The following is a 20,966-nucleotide window of genomic DNA, read 5'->3' on the forward strand; positions in this document are numbered from 1 at the left end:
TCCAGATTTCCCTTTTCTTGGGGAGCAGGGTAGACTGGAAGATCTGCCATGTGCCCTAAAAAGCACTAATTGACTAGAACATAGTTGCTCCTTTTACATTAAACACACTCTTTAGTGTGGCACCTTTTTTGCTTTCCCCATTTACATCACTTATCTGGCACCCCGCAGGCACTTCGGTTTACAATCAATGATACAGACCCATGAATCCTTAGTGGGCTTTCTAAGCCACATATTCAAATTTTGGCCATTTCTACTCCCTAGCCACCATGTGTTTCCATTGCCACACAGGTTTATAAAAATTTTCTAGCCTTTTCTCATGCTAAATCTTGACAAAAAGAAGTCTACAGTACCCAGGGTAAAGCCAGAAAGCACAGCTTAAATAGACACACTACTACTTGCTTAGAATGATGCATTGATTCATGTTTCATTCAAGTTTTATTAGGTATATCCTCCACTGAAACATTCTGTTAGGGTACACTCCTATTCAACATATACTGTTAACAATCACTTCTCATACTGAGTCAGCCAGTTATGGGGAGTTTATCCTGGAAAATTAAATTTAGTAAGTATTTATATAGTTTTTGCAAAATTATGCATCTTGTGTAATGGTTAAGAACATGAGCATTGAAAATAATCTCTACATCTACCAAGTCTGGTACCAAATCTTAACTCTATCATTCTCTAGCTGAGAAACTCTAGAAAGTTACTTTTCTAATCCTTAGTTTTTTACTAAAATTTGGACAATAATAATACCTATTTCATAAGGCTATTGTGTGGCCTAAAGAGACAATGATGGCATTTAGTACAGTGCCTGGCAGACAGAAAATAATAAAAGCAGCTATCATTTTGAGTATCTAAGTACAGAAACAAAAACAAATGAAACAAGATTTCTGAACAAAAAAACTAAGTTTATAATACCGTTATTAATAAAGCATAAGATTGATTCTACAGGGAGACGAGAAATAATACATGAGCTGAAGTAATAGGGCAATATCAACTAAAAAAGGGAGCGGGGCGTGAAAGAGACAAGGTCCAAGGAGAAATAAGAGAAAAACAAAAGCAAGAAGGAAATAGATATGCTTACTTACAGGGACAGCTAGTAGGCTGGAATGGCAAGAAGTATATGAAAGGAAGGTACAAAAAATAAAGCTAAAAAGGTGGACTGGGACCAAGATTCATGCTTTCATTCAAACTGCACTTACTGAAGCTTACTAAATGGAAGTACTGTGTGCTAAGGTATGGAAGAGAAAGAGATACAAAAACTTCAGTGAGGCACAATCCCTTCCCTTACAAGGGAATCATGCACAGCACATCCTTGGTGCACAGCAAATCAGCAAATGTCTCTAATAAATCCAGTCAAATGAAAAAGGCAAAAGTGTTGAAGTAGGAAGGCCTAAGAGAAACTAAAGAGTAACTACCATCTGATGATCGACGTAAAGCTCTATAACTCCCTTCCTCTACATGTATACACACACCCCACATAACACACGACCTGTTAATTCCTATGTAAGAATATGAATATAACATGTGCAGAGACGAAAGAAGGCGGTGGCCCTCATGTATAATCCCGGCACTTTGGGAAGCAGATGCAGGTGGATCACCTGAGGCCAAGACCAGTCCAGGCAACATAGCAAGACCCTAAAAATTAGCCAGGTGGGCATAGCAGCACGCACCTGTAGTCCTAGCTACTCAGAGGGATAAGTCAGGAGGACCACTTGAGCCCAGGAGTTTGAGGCTGCAGTGAGCTAGGATCATACCACTGAACTCCAGCTAGGCTGACAGAGAGAGCAAGACCTTGTCTGGAAAAAAAAAAAAAAAAAAAAAAAAAAAAAACTTAAAAATGTAAAAAAAGAAAGTTGAATTATTTGCTGTATAACATAAATTAGCTAGTACCTCAAAAGTCTCCTTAAAGTAGTGGTTGATTCCAAGGTTGGGCAAGAAGACTCAATATATCCCTGGAACAACTCAAGGTGCCAAAAAGAAAGTGCTAAGCAAACAGAAGTATGGGGCCAGCCTATAAGAGCTCCTAATGGCCAAAGTTGCAACAATTTGAATGACAACAATAGCACAAAGAATAAATATCTATGAGTGCATACTATTATAAATAAATGACTGAATAAATGAATAAAAGGGACTAAAAGAACAACTCATCTTTTCAGAAGAGTATCAATCAATAAATGTCGAAGGAATTAAGGAAAACAGACAATCACTGTTAGAAAACAGTAATAATTGGCCAGGCACGGTGGCTCACGCCTGTAATCCCAGCACTTTAGGAGGCCGATGTCAGAAGTTCGAAATCAGCCTGGCCAATGTGGTGAAACTCTGTCTCTACTAAAAATATAAAAATTAGCCAGGTGCAGTGGTGGGCGCCTGTAATCCCAGCTATTCGAGAGGCTGAGGCAGGAGAATTCCTTGAAACCAGGATATGGAGGTTACAGTGGGCTGACACAGTGCCTCTGCACTCCAGCCTGGACAACAGAGCAAGACTCTTTAAAAGGGGGGGGGGGGGAAGGTAGGGGAGGGGATGGGAGGGGAAGGGAGGAGAGGGGAGGGGAGAGAGTAATAATTGCTACAGTTATGACCTACCAATCAATGCTAAAATTAATGGACAAAAGTTTAAGAAGAAATAAAGTATAGTAAGTCTTCATTTAGCACTATTAATGGGGTTCTTGGAAACTGCAACGTTAAGTCAAAAGTATAGCATGTCTTCAAATAACATCATTTCATTATAATGTTGATGAGGAAAAAAATTGGTCTCACTTCACATTGTTTTGCTTAAAGTCACAGTTTGCAAGAACTTATCAAAGTTAAGGACTTACTGTATTTGCATATGCTCAAAGTATCCCCCCAAAACGTATTATTATTTACAAAGTGATAAATAGTAACTTCATAATGAAGAAACCTGGCAGACATCCCCTTAACCAAAGAATCATAGTTAACATTCCCATTAAGAAATACTTATATTATCTATCCTCTGATATGTTATGCACAAAAGGCTGTATCTGTATTATTCTTCCCAAAAATGTAATACCTCATTCTAATTGTAAGAAAACATCTAATCATGAGCAACATATATTGCCCAGGCTGGTCTCAAACTCTTGTTCTAAAGCAATCCTCTTGCCTTCACCTCTCAACACGCTGGGATTACAGGTATAAACCACCAAGCTCAGTCAATTTCTTAGTTTTGAAAATTGTACTATGGTTATATAAGATGTTAACATTAGAAGAAGCTGACGAAGTATACATGGGAACCTTCTGTATTGCTTTTGCAACTCTTGCAAAAATCTAAAATTGTTTCAAGATAAATATTTTTTAAAAAGTCTTGGCCAGGCACAGTGTCTCACACCTGTAATCCCAAAACTTTGGCAAGCCGAAGCAGGAGGATCACTTAAAGCCAGGAGTTCGAGACAAGCAAGGCCCCATCTCTACAGAAAATTTAAAAATTAGCTGGCCATGGTGGCGTGCTCAGGCATTTGAGCTTGGGTAACAGAGCAAGACCTTGTCTCTAAAAAAAAAAAAAAAAAAAAAAAAAAAAAAATCCCTGGCCGGGCACGGTGGCTCACGCCTGTAATCCCAACATTTTGGGAGGCCGAGGCGGGGAGATCATGAGATCAGGAGATCTAGACCATTCTGGCTAACACAGTGAAACCCCGTCTCTATTAAAAATACAAAAAATTTGCCAGGCATGGTGGCGGGTGTCTGTAGTCCCGGCTACTTGGGAGGCTGAGGCAGGAGAATGGCGTGAACCCGGGAGGCGGAGCTTGCAGTGAGCCAAGATCAAGCACTGCACTCCAGCCTGGGGCATCAGAGTGAGACTCTGTCTCACAAAAAAAAAAAAAAAAAAAATTCTTTACTGATAAATGCAGTTAGTACTAGCTGCAATACTATGTTGTTTTTCACTTTAGGCTCACTGTCAACTCACCTGAACTGCAGGTATGGTTTCCAGTGAATGCTACATTAACTCTGCTTTACTTTATGCTACATCAGTACTATAACATAATGAAGTTTGAACACACTAATAATCTAACAAAAATAAAGTTATTCACCTAAGCTAAAAACTGTTTTTGACATCCTAAAAATCACTAGAGATCAAAATTTCATAATCAATTACATGAGCCTTCACAAAGCTTTTTCAGTAGAAATCAGTATTATCATTGCTTACTTCGTAAAAGTAATAATTTAAATAAAATCCTTACCTTCCAACCACTGCCAGCCTCTCTATAATATGGGAAGTTATCACAAATCCACTGATAAATTTCACTTAAAGTCATTTTCTTTTTGGGTGAGCTATTAATTGCAAATGTAATGAGGCTGGCATAACTGTATGGAGGTTTCCCATCTTTGTGCTGTTGGACTTCTTCCTGGTCCAGAGTTGTATTTGGGTCAAGGAGTGCATTCTTCTTAGAAATTCCTGTTCCATGCGCGTTTTGTGTAGCATCAGATTTTTGGATGGCTGCTCTCATGGTGAGCTGTGGTAACCAGTCCATAGATGTTAGGCTGCTCTCCAGTTCAGATGTCATCCTGAAGGTAAATAGACTCCTTAGTCAATATCAAGGAAAGAACCCCTGCTTCTCAAAATATCCAATATTCACAAATCTAGGAGTTCCAAAGTGAGGGAAAGCCTGAGTTACATCTGGAGGAAAAAGATTGAGTATGTTAATGAGCAAACCAAATATTTAAGGGATCAACATTTCCAATCTTTTTTCTTAATTTTTTCCTCATCAAAACACAACAAACTTGGTTTTAAAATTGTTTAAAATACAGAACAACACACACATACAAAGTGTTCCGATGCCAATCTTTCTAAACATTGCTGCCTGTTTCTTTAAAAGGGCAACAGGATCTTGGTATGAAAAACCCAGCTGCAGCCCAACTCTTTTACTCACCACCACAAGCCGTTAAAAGCTTAAAATGTACCTCTGGCATTTCTTTTACACAAATTTTAGGAGAGTCATAAAAACAAAATACCAAAAAGTAAGGTGGAGACAAGAGGTCAGAGAAGTAACTGAGAAACTGGCACAGGAATCTGCACGAAGGAAACAAGGTAGAGTTTATGCAGGTAGGAGGTAGGAAGAGTAAAAAAGCAGGGTATACAAGAAGAGCACAGAGACAAGCTAGCTGGGGGAGTTGATGGAAAAAAGGAATGCAAAGTCAAGGACACTGATGAGTGAGACAAAAAATAGGCAGTACCAGGGAGTTACTTTTTTTAAAAAACAAGTCAAGGAACAGGTTTACAAAAACTAACTGAAGATGTGGGAGTACAGAATATAAGGTATTAAATCACATAAATGGTCAGCAAGAAAAGAAGCATTAAAAACTCAAAGACAGGCTTGGGCAAACGTCCAGTGATTTGAATTCTGTAGTGTATTTCTCTCCAAAGCTGAAAAATTCAGACCATTATCACACAAAGAAAGAAAACTAAATCTGCCAGGTTAACACATATTCTAGAAAAGGGTTCTAGAAAGCTGCTCTAAGAATTGGAGATAAGAATATAGAAACAAGGCTTGACATTTCACATTGGAATTGTTAACTTTCAACAGAGGATATAAGCCCTTCTATTCTGGGATCAAAGAAGCAGAAATAATGACTGACAATAAAGTAGAGAAGAATGAAAAGATTTCTAAGTGATATCAAAATAAAGGAAAAAAGGAGAACCAAAAAAAAAAAAAAAACTTAAAGGTTTCTTTTGACTTCAAGTCAAAAGAAAACATTAGTAGCTATGAAAATCCCATATAGCCCCTTCATTCCAAATGGCTCCTAACAAAAAGCAACCTTGAGTATCATGCATAGGCTCTGAACAACATGGAGGCAACAGAGAATCAATAAAGAACAGGAAGTTTGGAGTGAGGAAGACCCAGAGTCTAAGAACTGATTCTAACAGTTATAAGCTATAGAACTGTGAAGATGTTAATTACCTCTGCCTCCAAGTTTTCTCATCTGTAAAATGCAACAATAGTACCTATGGTTAAAATATTACTTTGAAAATTAAATGTGTTAAAACATGCACAAAAGAAATACTCAGTAAATGTTGGTTAATAGTATTAGTCTAGGAGTATCTTGGGAGGGCACTAATACACTATAAAGTAAACCACATTAAGCAAGAGCAATAATAAATCAGAAGACAACCATTAGGATTCTATCTGCACTGCCAGTAAATTGAGTCCTCTTGATTTTCAGATTATGTTGATCCACAATTTTACCTTACTCATTTTCTCAAATTCCCTCCATCTCTATTGTACATATTCCTCTGAACCTGAACTTTAAATTCATCTATATAGCATCTTCAGAGACCTTAAAAAAAAAAACTTACTATCCTACTCTGCAATCTCAACCAGAAATGTCTGTTCCCAGCAAGAAGTCATAGTGACTTGTAGAATAAGAAGATAGGATAATTTAGAGATCACAATGTCAAAACAGTAGAGAAAGTATTCTAGAGATCAGAGACTAATTCCTTCACTAATGAAAAACTGAAGTTTCATTCATTCAGAACAGTGCCAAGCAAGTAGTAAGTATTCAATAAATGTTAACTACTCATATTGGTAATAAGAGTAGTTACTTATATTATTATTCACATTTCATTCAACAAAGATTGGCTATTTTATACCATGCTGTCAGCCAATTTACCTCAATCAAGTCTCCATGAAGTAGTGGTTTATTTTGTTCAAATTCCCAAAGCAGCCAGTTACATGCATTTTCATACAAAAGCATATTACAAATGGGAATATAATTGTTATTGCAGGTGCTCCCTACTGAGAACCATCTTTGCCTTCTGTTCCCTTCCCCCAGTGCCAGTAATAAGACTTTATGAGAATCTCAGTAATACAGGTATTTACTGTGTTATATATTTAACAAGAATGCATAAATTATACATGCATAAAGAGCTATGTTAGAGTAAAACATAAAATAAAAATACACACATAGGAAGTGTGGTAAAATTCCTGTCCTCCAGGAACTTACAGTTTAATAAAGAAGTTCAGACACAACAAAGAACTGAAAAAAAAGTACACAGCTGGGCTCTGGGTGCTGTGAAGGTTCAGGAAAAGGAGAAAACAACATGGACTAAAGCCTTGAGGGTAAAGAAAGAAGAACTTAGCGAAGTCTTCAGCTAGGTTAAGACTGACTTAGCTGAAGAACTTCAACTAAGTGAAGATTTAAATAGACTGGAAAGAAAAAAGACCCTAGTCTTCAAAGCCATCATGTGTAAAAATTATTCCACTGTGCTTATATTCATCAGTTCTGCAAGAGCAAATTTTAAGTACACTATAAAAACATCTCAAATTTAAACTCTCTAAAAAAGTGGGGCTTCTGTTCTGTTTGCAATTTCTTAAATTTTATATACTGCATTCTTGGTAGTGAAGCAAAAAGTGCCTCCATTGTTGGTACTTAGGCTGGTGGCTATTGTGGTTCTCCATTAAGCATCGAGAACACAAAAGATGATCATTAGATTTGGCCAGATCACCAGTAACTTTAGACACAAACTTTAGGCCGGGTGCGGTAGCTCACGCCTGTAATCCCAACACTTTGGGAGGCCGAGGCGGGCGGATCACTTGAGGTCAGGAGTTCAAGACCAGTCTGACCAACATGGTGAAACCCCATCTCTACTAAAAATACAAAAATTAGCTGGGTGTGGTGGCAGATGCCTGTAATCCCAGCTACTTGGGAGGCTGAGGCAGGAGAATCACTTGAACCTGGGAGATGAAGGTTTCAGTGAGCTGAGGGTGCACCACAGCAATCCAGCCTTGGCGACAGAGCGAGATTCTGCCTCAAAAAACAAACAAACGTATTAGTGGAATGGTGATGACAGAAGTCCACTTGTATACGACAACAGATGGTGGTAAATTTAAAAACAGCACGGGAGGCTCTGAGGAATCTGGTTATGGAAATCTGGTTAAGAAATGTCAGGCCCTCATTACCTCACCTCATTCCAAAAGCTTCCTAGCTGGCTTCCTGGACTCTGATGTCTCAACCATCCCTCCCTACTAATCATATCCAGTCCATGCATACACTCCAAGAGAAACCTATCAACACTGCCTTCATGTCATTATACCTAAACGTTTTCAATGGCTCCCTTACTCCTACTATACTAAATCTAAATTCCTCATTTTCAACTACTTTAGCTTTTACTAATCTTTCATTAATCCTTTTCTAAATTCCTAGAGCAATTATAACCTCAGTTTGGCAACTGACATGTGGTTTCACATGCATAGTTGAATCATATGCTTAAACTTTCTACCCTCACCTCCTCTCCCCCGACCACTAAGGAGAGTGACCATACACTAGTACTTCCGATGCTAACTAATACTGTACCAAGTACAAGTTATCTGAAAAGTAACATAGTAACTGGGTAAGGAATAAGGGCCTTCTTTTCTGGAATGTCCCTTTCTTCTGTGACTGCCTGGCTGGTTTCTACTTCAAGACCAAACATCTCCCCCTACAGGAAGCCTGGTCAATCCCCTCTTTCCATCCTCCATCTCCTAAACTAAAGGACCTATTATTCCTAAAGCAGAGTATAAATACCCCATCATAGAATTTATATGTAACTGTGATTATCTTTACCTACCTCTCTCCCACAAGACTCTGATCTCTTTGAAAGAAGAAACTTTCATGATTGAAATAGTAACTGTCCAATGAAGGTATGGGTGTGCTCCTCCCCAAACAAATGAGACCGTAACCAGTTCAAAAGTTAAAGAGGTGACAGTACTAAGTAGCAAAAGGTAAGGGTACTCATAGGTTTGAAGTCCTTGATAAGACAGAAGAAAGTATGACTCAGAGCGCAGATTGACAGGCAGTATTACACAGGAAAAGAAACCATTCTACTAGAACAGAGAAAAATGAGAACATGGAAGTAAGATGAAAAGCACATACTGTTACTTGTGGGAGAAAGTAAGGCATGGAGAAGAATTTGTCTGCAGTTCTTAAATCTATGATGCTATTGCTTAAAAGAAGTTCCATACAGAATTTTTTCTTCATAAAATTAAAGGATAAGGAGCATCAGGATCAGGCTATAACAACTCAAAACTGAGTCATAACATGGGGGTTTGAATCCCACTATATGAAACAGGGACACTCACATGATCCCATGTATGCTTTATAGCTACTTTAGTACACTGTGTGGCCTCACTCTGCAACTTTCCTAATTCCCAAAGTGTAGCAAAGGCTTCCTCAGAAAGTTTTTCAAGTTTCAACAGTATCAAAAAGGGGGGCAAATGGGTAGAGATATTGTTGGCTCCCTAAATGGAGGTAAGAGTAAGACACAAAAGAAAATAAAAGGACGAAGAACACTGAGGGTAACAATGTTGTGACCCAAATATTACTGAATCCTCCCCACGTCATTCCCGGCACTTGGCATTTCATCTTAAGACCTGCGGCACATAAAAAACTGAGCAACTTAAAACTCAGGAGAAATTCTTGTAATTACCACAGGACTGATTCTTGAATTATTCTGATCTCACGCATCTCTTAGGGCCAATATGTGCTATCACTCCTATTACAGTGTTTCAGCACTCAAAGCAATCAGAAGCAGGGGCTATGGCAGAGACTCCTATTGCCACTTATTATCTGTTCTTAACTTTCACCTTAGGAATAAATCCCAATTTTATTCAGGACGGTATTGCACCTTTTGCCCTGCCTGCCCTCTGGAGTGTGGACAGAATTAACTATTGCTCTAGCAGTCATCTTGGATCATAAGATGATCCTGAACATAGAAGCCAGATACTGAGCATATGGAAACAGAGAGAAAAGGTCTGGGTCCCTGATTTTTTTTTTTTTGTGAAGTAGATTGTGAAGCTGCCATCCCAGCCAGACTGCCTACCCTACAGACTTTTAATGTGTTCAACTACTATAAAAGAGTCTCTATCAGCAGATGAATGTAGTTCCTAACACAGAGAATTTAGGACATGGCAGTGTAGTGATACAAGTAACATAAGCTAAAATAGGACACTCCCTTAAAGATGAATTAATGAGTTAATAAATTCCGATACTGACAGTTGGAAAGCTGATGACAAAGAATTTGGTCGAACTGTTATCTGTAGAATTTGAAAAGCAAGCCATATGCCAACTGAGGCTAGTGCAAAAAGAGAAATGCAGGAAAAATTTAGAATGTTGGCATGTGTTGGCTCTTTCTTGCCATTTAAAGTGAAGTCCTAACAGAGAAATAAACTTTGATTAAAGTTACGAGAAGAGACAGAGAAAATACAGATTTGCTAAGATAGGTACTCCCTGCCCTTGTCCTGCAATTTCAGCTAAGAGTCCTATAATCTGAAGTCTTGCAAGGCTGGAAAAACCAAGTGCTTCTGAAGTCCAAACTGAGGTAGCAGAGTATAGTTACAAAACTACAACATTAGCAGTAGAGAAGATTGATACCTTACCACACAAAGGTAATGTTAAGGTGTTGTCCTTCCACCCAGACTATTGTTTAAAATGGCCTCACCAAAGCCACCTTTCCCTTAGGAGCTAAAAGAGGTCAAATAACTTGGAAAAGGAAAATATCTTCTTTATTTCCACTAACTTGTGACCGAAATTTAGCATTTCCTTTAACTATGAAAGCAGACAACAAATCACAGTAACATTAATAGTATCTATAACTCTGCCACCAATAAAAATCACAAATATAACCAATGAGAAATGTTGCAGAAATCTAAAATTTATATTTAAACTCATCAACTACTTCAAAACTGACTTTCTTAGATTTGTCACTAGATCTTTTGTTCAATGTGTTATTTTAAAAGTATATATTACTATGTCACAAAGTTAACATTTTGATAACTGTATTTTGATATAATTAACTGGTTTTATTTTTCACCTTTTGTGTGATTTTGTGTCTTCAATTTTTATTGTAAGTTCAGGGGTACATTTGCAAGATGTGCAGCTTTGTTGCATAGGTAAATGTGCGCCATGGTGGTTTGCTGCACAGATCAAACCATCATCTATGTATTAAGCCTGGCATCATTAGCTATTCTTCCTGATGCCCTCCCTCCCCCTACCCCACCCCCGTATTTTATGAATTTTGAAACATTATTCTGAGAACGATACATAGGTTTCACCAGACGGTTAAACATGTTCCATGGCACCAAAACAAGACATTCCTGAGGTAAGCAAGGTACAAATGGCAGTCTTCACACTAAAAAAAAAAAAAAAAAAAAAAAAAAAAAAAAAGTGGGCAGGTCCTTTGGCTCTAATTACTCGAAGGAGCAAAAAGTCTAGAAATTAAAATTTTTAAGGTAACTATATGGGAGAGTGAGAGGTCAAAGAGCCTAAACTGCAAAAGTCTCTTAAGTTTCTAAAATACTCCCCAAGGCTTACCAACGGAGAGAGCTGTAAAAACTGTGTATTTCCCAGAAAGGGCATCTTTATCAATACCAATCTAAGATGTGGCCATTGAGGATACTGGACAAGGTAAGATTCCTTGAAAGACCATAAAGGACAATGAAAATCTTCCCAAAGAGCAGATTAAAAGGACTTATTACTCTGCCAGGGAGTCTCTGCCACTCCTATCCAGCAGGATTTTATGATCAATATGGACTAGGGACTACTGAGTTTCCCATTATCCTCTTTTCTGAATAACACCTTTTATTGTTGTTTTCCTATTCCTTCTCCACCACTGTATTCTGGATATGTAGAGTGCATATAATTCATCCAAACCACAAGAAGTCATCCTCGGCTCTGATGAAAGGGACTGTATCCAGAGATCTTATATTTTCCAATATAGTAAATGGCAGAATCTCCGGGTTGTCTCCCTTAAGGAAGGGGCAAATAAGTATTAGATATAGGAAGAAAAATGTATGTGGATGCTTGAGTAGACAAAGGAATCAACTATGGAAGAAATCTAAAAAGAAATAAAATAATTTACTACGGACTGACTTTATATTTTGTTATCATGTAATGTAAAATAATTTTTTTTAGGTTTGTAGATGAATAAATAACTTAAGCTATTTCCAAACGAAAACAGCTGGCGTTACTTTTTTCTAAGTTAGTTATATATGATCCAAATCAAAGTTTCTATTCTTAGTTTAATTTCAGCAAAATAGAAAAGTCAATGTCCATATACATGGGAAAAGACATGGCTTTGTGATTAAGAATAGAGGCTCTGGAGCAAGACTGCTTGGATTGGAATCCAAGTTCTTCCCTTCAGCTATGTGGTCCTGAACAAGTAAATTAACCTCCTCATGCCTCAGTTTCCTCATCTGTAAAAAGAGGATAAAATAATACCTACCCCAAAGGATTGTTGTAAGATTAGAGTTAATACATATAAAGCACTGAGAACAGTTTCCAACACATAGTAACTGGTCATATTGGTATCAAGTTAATATTAATATCAAGTTCATACTCTTCAGGGTTTCCTAAACTTTTTTTCTTTTTTGAGATGGAGTTTCACTCTTGTCAACCAGGCTGAAGTACAATGGCATGTCTCAGCTGACTGCAACCCCCGCCTCCTGGGTTCAAGCAATTCTCCTGCCTCAGACTCCCGAGTAGCTGGGATTACAGGTGTGTGCCACCACGCCCGGCTAATTTTTCTATTTCTAGTAGGGACGGGGTTTCATCATGTTAACCAGGCTGGTCTTGAACTTCTGACCTCAGGTTATCTGCCTGCCTTGGCCTCCCAAAGTGCTGGGATTACATGCATGAGCCACCATGCCCAGCCAAGTCCTGGTATTAATTATTTTGGAGACCAACAATATTTCTTAAAATCTCCAAGGGAAGAAAAATTCACAATATATTCGATCAGTTCTAGGGTATACAATTCATTATGGTTAAAAGAAAAAAAAGTTGGCCGGGCACGGTGACTCACACCTGTAATACTAACACTTTGGGAGGCCAAAGCGGGCAGATCACGAGGTCAGGAGTTTTGAGACCAGCCTGGCCAACATGGCGAAACCCCATCTCTACTAAAAAATACAAAAATTAGCTGTGAGTGGTGGCACGCACCTGTAATCCCAGCTACTTGGGAGGCTGAGGCAGGAGAATCGTATGAATCCAGGAGGTGGAGGCTGCAGTGAGCCAAGATCCCGCCACTGCACTCCAGCCTGGGTGACAGAGTGAGACTCCATCTCAAAAAAAAAAAAAAAGTTTTAACAAGCTAATCTAAATTTCCCTTGCTACAGAGAAGTAAATTTCTATAAATTCCATCTTGGAAAATGAGAATTGGTCAGGGTTCTCTTCATAATGACTGTAACATATTCTACAACAGTAACACTATTTGGGTTCCTTCTTCTCTAAGTTAAAAGTCCAGAACTTCTCCAACTCTTCTCACAAGATCTGTTTTAAGAATCACAATATGTTTATTGCCCTTCTCTAGAGTCTCTCCAAATCATTCTACAATTATTTAATCTTAGATTCATAAAACTGTGTTCTGAATTCATACAATCTAAAGCCTTCCTCAGAATTCCATTTAGGGCCGGGCATGGTGGCTCACACCTGTAATCCCAGCACTTTGGGAGGCAGAGATGGGTGGATCACTTGAGCCAGGAGTTCAAGACGAGCATGGGCAACATGGCGAAATCCCGTCTTTACAAAAAATACAAAAAAATTAGTCAAGTGTGGGGGTGTGTGCCTGTAGTCCCAGCTACCCAGAAGGCTAAGGTGGGAGGATCACCTGAGCCCAGGGAAGTCGAGACTGCAGTGAATTGTGATAATACCACTGCACTTCACCCTGGGCAACTGAATGAGACCCTGTCACACAAAAAAAAACAAAAATAGAACTCCACTTAGAATACAAACCTAAGGATCATATATATGGTCAAAGATATTTTATGCTATAAGTATAGTTCTCATCTTCAAAATATTTCACTTTACAATTTAGGGAGGAAAAAATAAAGATTGTTGGACATTAACCAAATGTTTATTCTGTCATCAAGTAAATATTGTATTTTGCATTAAAAACTCACCCTATTAAAATGTCTATGTCTCTGAGTAGTTGGAAAGATTGGTGAACACAACCAGTCTTTCACATAAGAACATTCAACATCATCTTTGTAGCCGTAAATAAAAACTCAGAATCAGCCGGGCGCGGTGGCTCAAGCCTGTAATCCCAGCACTTTGGGAGGCCGAGATGGGTGGATCACGAGGTCAGGAGATCGAGACCATCCTGGCTAACACGGTGAAACCCCGTCTCTACTAAAAATACAAAAAACTAGCCAGGCGAGGTGGCGGCGTCTGTAGTCCCAGCTACTCGGGAGGCTGAGGCAGGAGAATGGCGTAAACCCGGGAGATGGAGCTTGCAGTGAGCTGAGATCCGGCCACTGCACTCCAGCCTGGGTGACAGGGCAAGACTCTGTCTCAAAAAAACAAACAAACAAACAATAAAAAAAAAACTCAGAATCTGCTCCAGAATGTTTTTTATTCCTAGTTTAGAACACATACACACATCCTTCAAGTAACGTATGTTCACTAATTTTGTTTCATTGAAGTGTTTATGCTGACCTCTGTTTGCAACCGTACTACTTCAGCTCACCAACCAACATTTACTGGATATTCTATCATCAGTTTTTTCCTCCACAACTTCTGCTTCCATGGCACTATACAAGTAAGTATGGCATCAATGCTGGCAGAGGGCTAACATAGTGAAAAGTGATCCTGTCTTGTCTTTTAGTGCTAAGTATGATGCACAGAAAATGCTAAATAAACAGTTTAAGCTGCTATATGTGGTGTCTACGGATCAGCTGTTCTCAAAGTGTGGTCCAGAGACCCTTCAGGCAGTCTGAAGAGTCAAAACTATTTTCATAATAAGATATTATTTGCCTTTCTCACTCTGATCCTCTCATAAAGTATATAGTAGAGCTTTTCAGATGCTATGTGGTGTGTGATATCACAAGAGATTAAATGCAGAGAGAGAGAGATGAGAATCCAGCTGCCTTCTATTAAGTCAGATATTTAAAAGATCTGCAAAAATGTAATGTAATGCCAATTTTCTCACTAAATTTTGTTTTGGAACATAGTTACTTTTCATAAAACTTGTTATCTATGTTGGCAAAGGGTTTGTTAAAGATCCACAATGTAGAACTGAATTCAATTATATTTGTTATATGCTGTACAGTACAGAGACTCTGTAATTTTTTATGTGAATACTTTAAATGTTTCTTTTTTCTTTTTTTTTTTTTTTTTGAGACAGAGTCTCGCTCTGTCGCCCAGGCTGGAGTGCAGTGGCCGGACCTCAGCTCACTGCAAGCTCCGCCTCCCGGGTTTACGCCATTCTCCTGCCTCAGCCTCCCGAGTGGCTGGGACTACAGGGGCCTGCCACCTCGCTCGGCTAGTTTTTTGTATTTTTTTAGTAGAGACGGGGTTTCACTGTGTTAGCCAGGATGGTCTCGATCTCCTGACCTCGTGATCCGCCCATCTCGGCCTCCCAAAGTGCTGGGATTACAGGCTTGAGCCACCGCGCCCGGCCTACATTTTTCTTAGTTTTAATTTGCAACACAATATTGACAGATATAACCCACATAAACAAAAGCTCTTTAAGCACTAATTTTTTAAGGGACAAAAAAATAAGAAACACTAAACTTCAGTCTTTTGGTCTCTTCTTATATTTAGACATGTGTCTTAATATAGTATATACAATATTTATATATGAATGTTTCTTAATATATATATTTATGTACATGTGTGTTTCTTATGTATAACAAAGAGAGTAAGGACTCTGAAGTTACTCTGATACCTACCTAGCCTTAAATTCTTACTCTCCTACTTATTAACTATGTATCCTTAAAAAAGTCAAATAAACCTCTAAGCCTCAAAGAAGTGCTTTGAGGAATAAATGACAAGATACATGTGGAATATTTAGCACACAGTGAATGCCTGGCACATAGTAGGCATTCAATAAATGAAAAATATTATTATAACCAATTTTGTTAGAAACACTTGTAAAAAGACACACTTGCTTATTTTCCCTTTGTCAAAAGTCTCCATAGTGTACAACATATAAAAATACAATTCAATTCAGTTCTATGCTGTGGATTTCAAAAGAAAAAAATCTTCCGTGCTCATGCGCATAATGTCAGGCTTTGCATGAAGTGCACAGCACCTGAAGAGGCCAAAAAAAAATCTCTGAATTACCTGTAAGTCTTCTCTGATAAGCAATCTGACTGACACAAGCTATTTAACAATATAAAATGTCTGAAATAATAAATATTACAGACCTTCCATACTGCTCATTATGATTACCTGTGTTGGAGTTATTTTCAGAGGATCATAAATACATTCTATCTACCTTTAGATTTCTTGTTATAATTTCAAGTGCACTAAGGTTCAAAGAAAAATGAGACTGCATCTCTTACACAAAACCACTTTAATTTTTACTAAATAATGGACAGAAAAATAAAAAGGGGTAAGTAGAGAGAGAAAGCTGAATAAAGAAAATACATTCAACTAGAATTAAAATGTTAGAAGATAGTAAATAACTACATTCCCTTGAGCACATGGTAGAAGACGAGTAGTTCCATCAAGAAAAGGCCCTGATGTTTTAAGGAAGAAGTTGCTATGCTATAGGAGAAGAAAAAGATAGTTAAAGTCTATGTTAAAATTCACTCAACTCTGAACTTTAAAACAATAGTCATCAAAGAAGAGAAAAATTAGAGGAACACACCAGTCAATTCATTGGAGGAATTCATATTCATTGAAGGAGTTCAAAAAAATAAGTAGGAATAAGTTAAGCTAGAATCCCTTAAGGTTATGGATCTTACCACAAGCCAGCTGACCGTTACCTACTACTAGTTAATATCTAAACAAACAGACCTTCTGCTGTAACAGCGCATCAGTCATTATCTACTTACATAAAACATCGACACTGATTATCATTACAATTCCACGGTATGAAAAGGAGTGAAAAAGTGTGAAGATAACTGACTTACATGGAAATCCCAGCACTATTTGGGATGTTCACTAATAATCCACATGTAAAGATGCTGCAGCTTAAACTTACTAGACTCTAAGTCTTCCTTATTCTATCTTCTTTATTCTACTATACTGGCTCCTTTTAAAAGATCCTACATTTTCTGTTTCTATTTTTTATTCCCTGCCATCACTTTAAAACATCTGAACTTTGCTGTCTTTATCACAGACTTTATCTTTTTCCTCTTATCAAGTATAGCAACTTCTTCCTTAAAACATCACAATCTTTACTTGATGGAACTAGTCACCCCCTCCCATGTGCTCAAAGAAGCCACAGTTATTTACTATCTTTTAAATTTTTATTTGGTAATCTGTAAATATGAATACCCTAATTTTCAACCCTCCACTAAGCAGATACGAGATATCAGGCTCTTTTCTCAATTTCAAAAGCATAAAGGACTTAGACTGTCAGATTTCAAGGTTTACTGTAAAATGCCAATGACCAAATTTGGGGGAAAGGACAGACATAGATCAATAGAACAGAGTCCAAGAAAAGACCCATATATATACAGTCACTTGATTTTTGATAAAGGCACCAGACAAGTCAGTGGGGAAAGGAAAGACTTTTCAAAAATTTATATTGAAACAACTGATTGCATGGGAGAAAAACTAAAAATGACCTTTACATCACATCATATATAAAAATCTTAAAAATGAACAACAAACCTAGATGTAAAAGCTAAATCTATAAAACTTTTGAAGAGGCCGGGCGCGGTGTCTCAAGCCTGTAATCCCAGCACTTTGGGAGGCCGAGGCGGGCGGATCATGAGGTCAGGAGATCGAGACCATCCTGGCTAACACGGTGAAACCCCGTCTCTACTAAAAAATACAAAAAACTAGCCAGGCGAGGTGGCGGGCGTCTGTAGTCCCAGCTACTCGGGAGGCTGAGGCAGGAGAATGGCGTGAACCCGGGAGGCGGAGCTTGCAGTGAGCTGAGATCCGGCCACTGCACTCCAGCCTGGGCGACAGAGCGAGACTCCGTCTCAAAAAAAAAAAAAAACTTTTGAAGAAATCATAAGAGAAAATCTGGTTAGGCAAATATTTCTTAGATATGACACCAAAAACAATCGCAATTCATAAAACAACTAATAAACTGGACTTTATCAAAATTTAAAACTTTTGTTCTTCAAGGACAGTGTTAGGAGAATGAAAAGGCAAGCCACAGACTGGCAGAAACCATTTGCAAAGCATATATCTTAAAAAGGACTTGTGCAGGGCTTAGCCCTACAAATTACAGGGCTCACATCTGTAATCCCAGCATTTTGGGAGGCCAAGGCAGGAGGATCACTTGAGGCCAGGAGTTTAAGACCAGCCTGGGCAACATCACAAGAACTCATCTCTAAAGCAAAAAAATTTTTTTTTGTTTCTTTTGTCTGTTTGTTTGTTTAATCAAGGCAGGAAGATCGCTGGAGCCCAGGAGTTTGAGGCTGCAGTGAGCTATGATCACAACCCTGTACTCCAGCCTGGGCAACAGAGCAAGATCCACCTCACTGGGGGTGCAGGGAATGAACCAAAAGGACTCGTATCCAGGAAATATAAAGAACTCGCAAAACTCAATGAGATGAGAAAACCCATTTTTTTAAAGGGCAAAAGACTTGAACAGATAGTTCAACAAATAAAATACAGCAAAGATTCAGAGGAGCCAAGGGCAGGAGCCGGATGGGGCCAGCAGGAAAGGAGCGGGCTCGGGATCCCGACACTGGTGAGAGGAAAGGCAGGAGCAAAGCCAGGGGATGGGACCCTGAGAAGGGGGATCCAAGGCCAAGAAACAGAACCCTAAGGAGGGGTTGCAAAGAAAAAGGATTCATAAGAAAAGATGATCAACATCATTAATTGTTAGGGAAATGCAAATTAAAACTACACTGAGATATCACCACACCTACCAAAAAGGCTAATTAAAAGACTGACCATACTAAATGTTCACAAGAATATGGAGCAAATGGAACTCTTACACACTGCTGGTGGGAGTTTAAAAAGGCACAACCGCTTTAAGGACAACAGCTTGGCAGTTTCTTAAACATACACCTACAATATGGCAGTCATTTCACCCCCAGGTATTTACCCAAAATAAACCATATTTCTATACAAAGATGTGTACACAAATGTTCATAGTATTTTTATTTGTAATAGCCAAAAACTGAAAACAATCCAAATATCCATCAACAGGTGAATGAATAAACAAACTGGTAAGAATATATCCAATGGAATAAAAAGAAATGAACTGCTGATGCATGCAGCAACATGGATAAATCTCAAAATAATTAAACAAAAGCCAGACAAAAATAAGAATACATATTGTGTGATTCCATTTATACAAAAATCTAGAAAATGCAAATATATAATAAGGAATAGAAAAGCAGATCAGTAGATACCTTGCAGACAGAGGGACAGCAGGGAAGAACTTCACAGAAGCACTTTTGGCAACTTTTGAGAATGACAGGTATGTTCACCACATTGATGTGGTGATGATTTATGTGTGTACATATTTGTCAGACTTATGAAAATGTACTATGTCAATTACATCTCAGTAAAACTGTTTCTAAAAAACAAAGTATTTGTGGACTCGGCATGGTGGCTCACACCTGTAATCCCAGCACTTTGGGAGGCGAAGGTGGGCAGATTGCTTGAGCTCAGGAAGTTGAGAACAGCCTGGGCAACATGGTGAAATCCATTTCTACAAAAAAAAACACAAAAATTAGCCAGGTGTGGTGGTGGGCACCTGTAGTCCCAGCTACTCAGGAGGCTGAGACAAGAGGATTGCTTGAGCCTGGAAGGTGGAGGCTGCAGTGAGACAAGATCACACCACTGTACTCCACCCTGGGTGACAGAGTGAGACTCTGTCTCCAAAAATAAAATAAAATAAAAAACAAGCATTTGTGATTTGGAGTAAGTAAAGATTTCTCAGCTTGGACATAAAGAGAGACAAACAAATATCTGTGATTAGGAATGTGTAAATATTTCTCGGCTTGAACAATGAAAGAAAAAATTGGTAAGTCGGATGTTACCAAAATTTAAAACCTTCTTGCTCTAACCAAAAAAAAAAACCTATATCCAGAATATTTAGAGAACTCATATAACTCAATAATTAGAAGACAAACTACCCAGTTTTAAAATGTACAAAAAATTTAAACAAGGACATACAAACCCCAATAAACACACGAGAGATGCTCAACATCACTAATTATCAGGTAAATGCAAACTAAAACAATGAGATACTATTCCAAACCCACTAAAATGTCTTTAAAATCTGAAAAGCAATAATAATAATCCTCCTTCCTGAATTTATTTCAAGCATACTGGGTTCTTCTTGATATAACAGCAAACAAAAAAAAATTGTGTTGTGAGGTAAAGCATGAATGAGTATCTCCATTTCATATGGCTTCCAATCCGGTCTCATGAGCTTCTCTTGGTTTTCTATTTCTTGAATTATCTATAGACCTATCTTGCACTATACTAAGAAGCACTATCTTTTTCTCAGCCTCTGTTTACTCAAACAGTCTCATCTTTCCATAACTCCATGCTTTGTGCTTTTTAACATAGCTGATATATCATTTTGAAAGCTCCAAATATATGTGAGGGACTGGGAAGGTGTTAAGAAAACTGTGAAGAAATGGATGCCCATACTAAAAACCCCATTCAGACCCCTAACCTTCAAAAGAGACCCAGCCAAACACCTATACATCAGGCTCTCAAGTAAGCACTAGTATGGAGTGGAATAATCTTTTTGTTTTCGTTTTCTTTTGTTGCTTTTGTGGACTCTTGAACACTAGTAAGGATGTAAGTATTCAATACATATTTGTCAGATTGGATAGAATTGAGGTAGGAGTCCAATTCCAAATATCACAATTCTAAGGACACTCTGGATGTTCTAAAATAAAGCTGGGAATCAAGTCTCCCATTCAATACCCAATGACCATAAGGAATTCTAAAATTATCCTCTCTTGAAATCCTTTCTCAACCAAAAGTGGATACATGCTGCTTTGTCTCAAGCACTGTCTGTAGTGTTTTGCCTACCTCATACCAATGCCCTTTCTCAGAGGTGCCTCCATCCCCATGGCTCTGAATGTTGTACTACAACTTGTCTG

The 20,966-nt window shown here is 38.3% G+C and overlaps 1 protein-coding gene across 1 annotated transcript in view; it reads right to left on the bottom strand.

Annotated features, from left to right (window-relative positions):
- The window catches only part of LOC104668995 (forkhead box protein J3), a 143,184-nt gene that overhangs the window by 78,624 nt on the left and 43,594 nt on the right, over nucleotides 1–20,966 (bottom strand). Inside the window, exon 3 of the mRNA XM_030942341.1 lies at nucleotides 4,197–4,521. Coding sequence (XP_030798201.1) covers nucleotides 4,197–4,521 — 325 coding nt within the window. The remainder of the gene's footprint in view (nucleotides 1–4,196; nucleotides 4,522–20,966) is intronic.

Source organism: Rhinopithecus roxellana, chromosome 12, assembly GCF_007565055.1.
Source record: "Rhinopithecus roxellana isolate Shanxi Qingling chromosome 12, ASM756505v1, whole genome shotgun sequence".
Lineage (NCBI taxonomy): Eukaryota > Metazoa > Chordata > Mammalia > Primates > Cercopithecidae > Rhinopithecus > Rhinopithecus roxellana.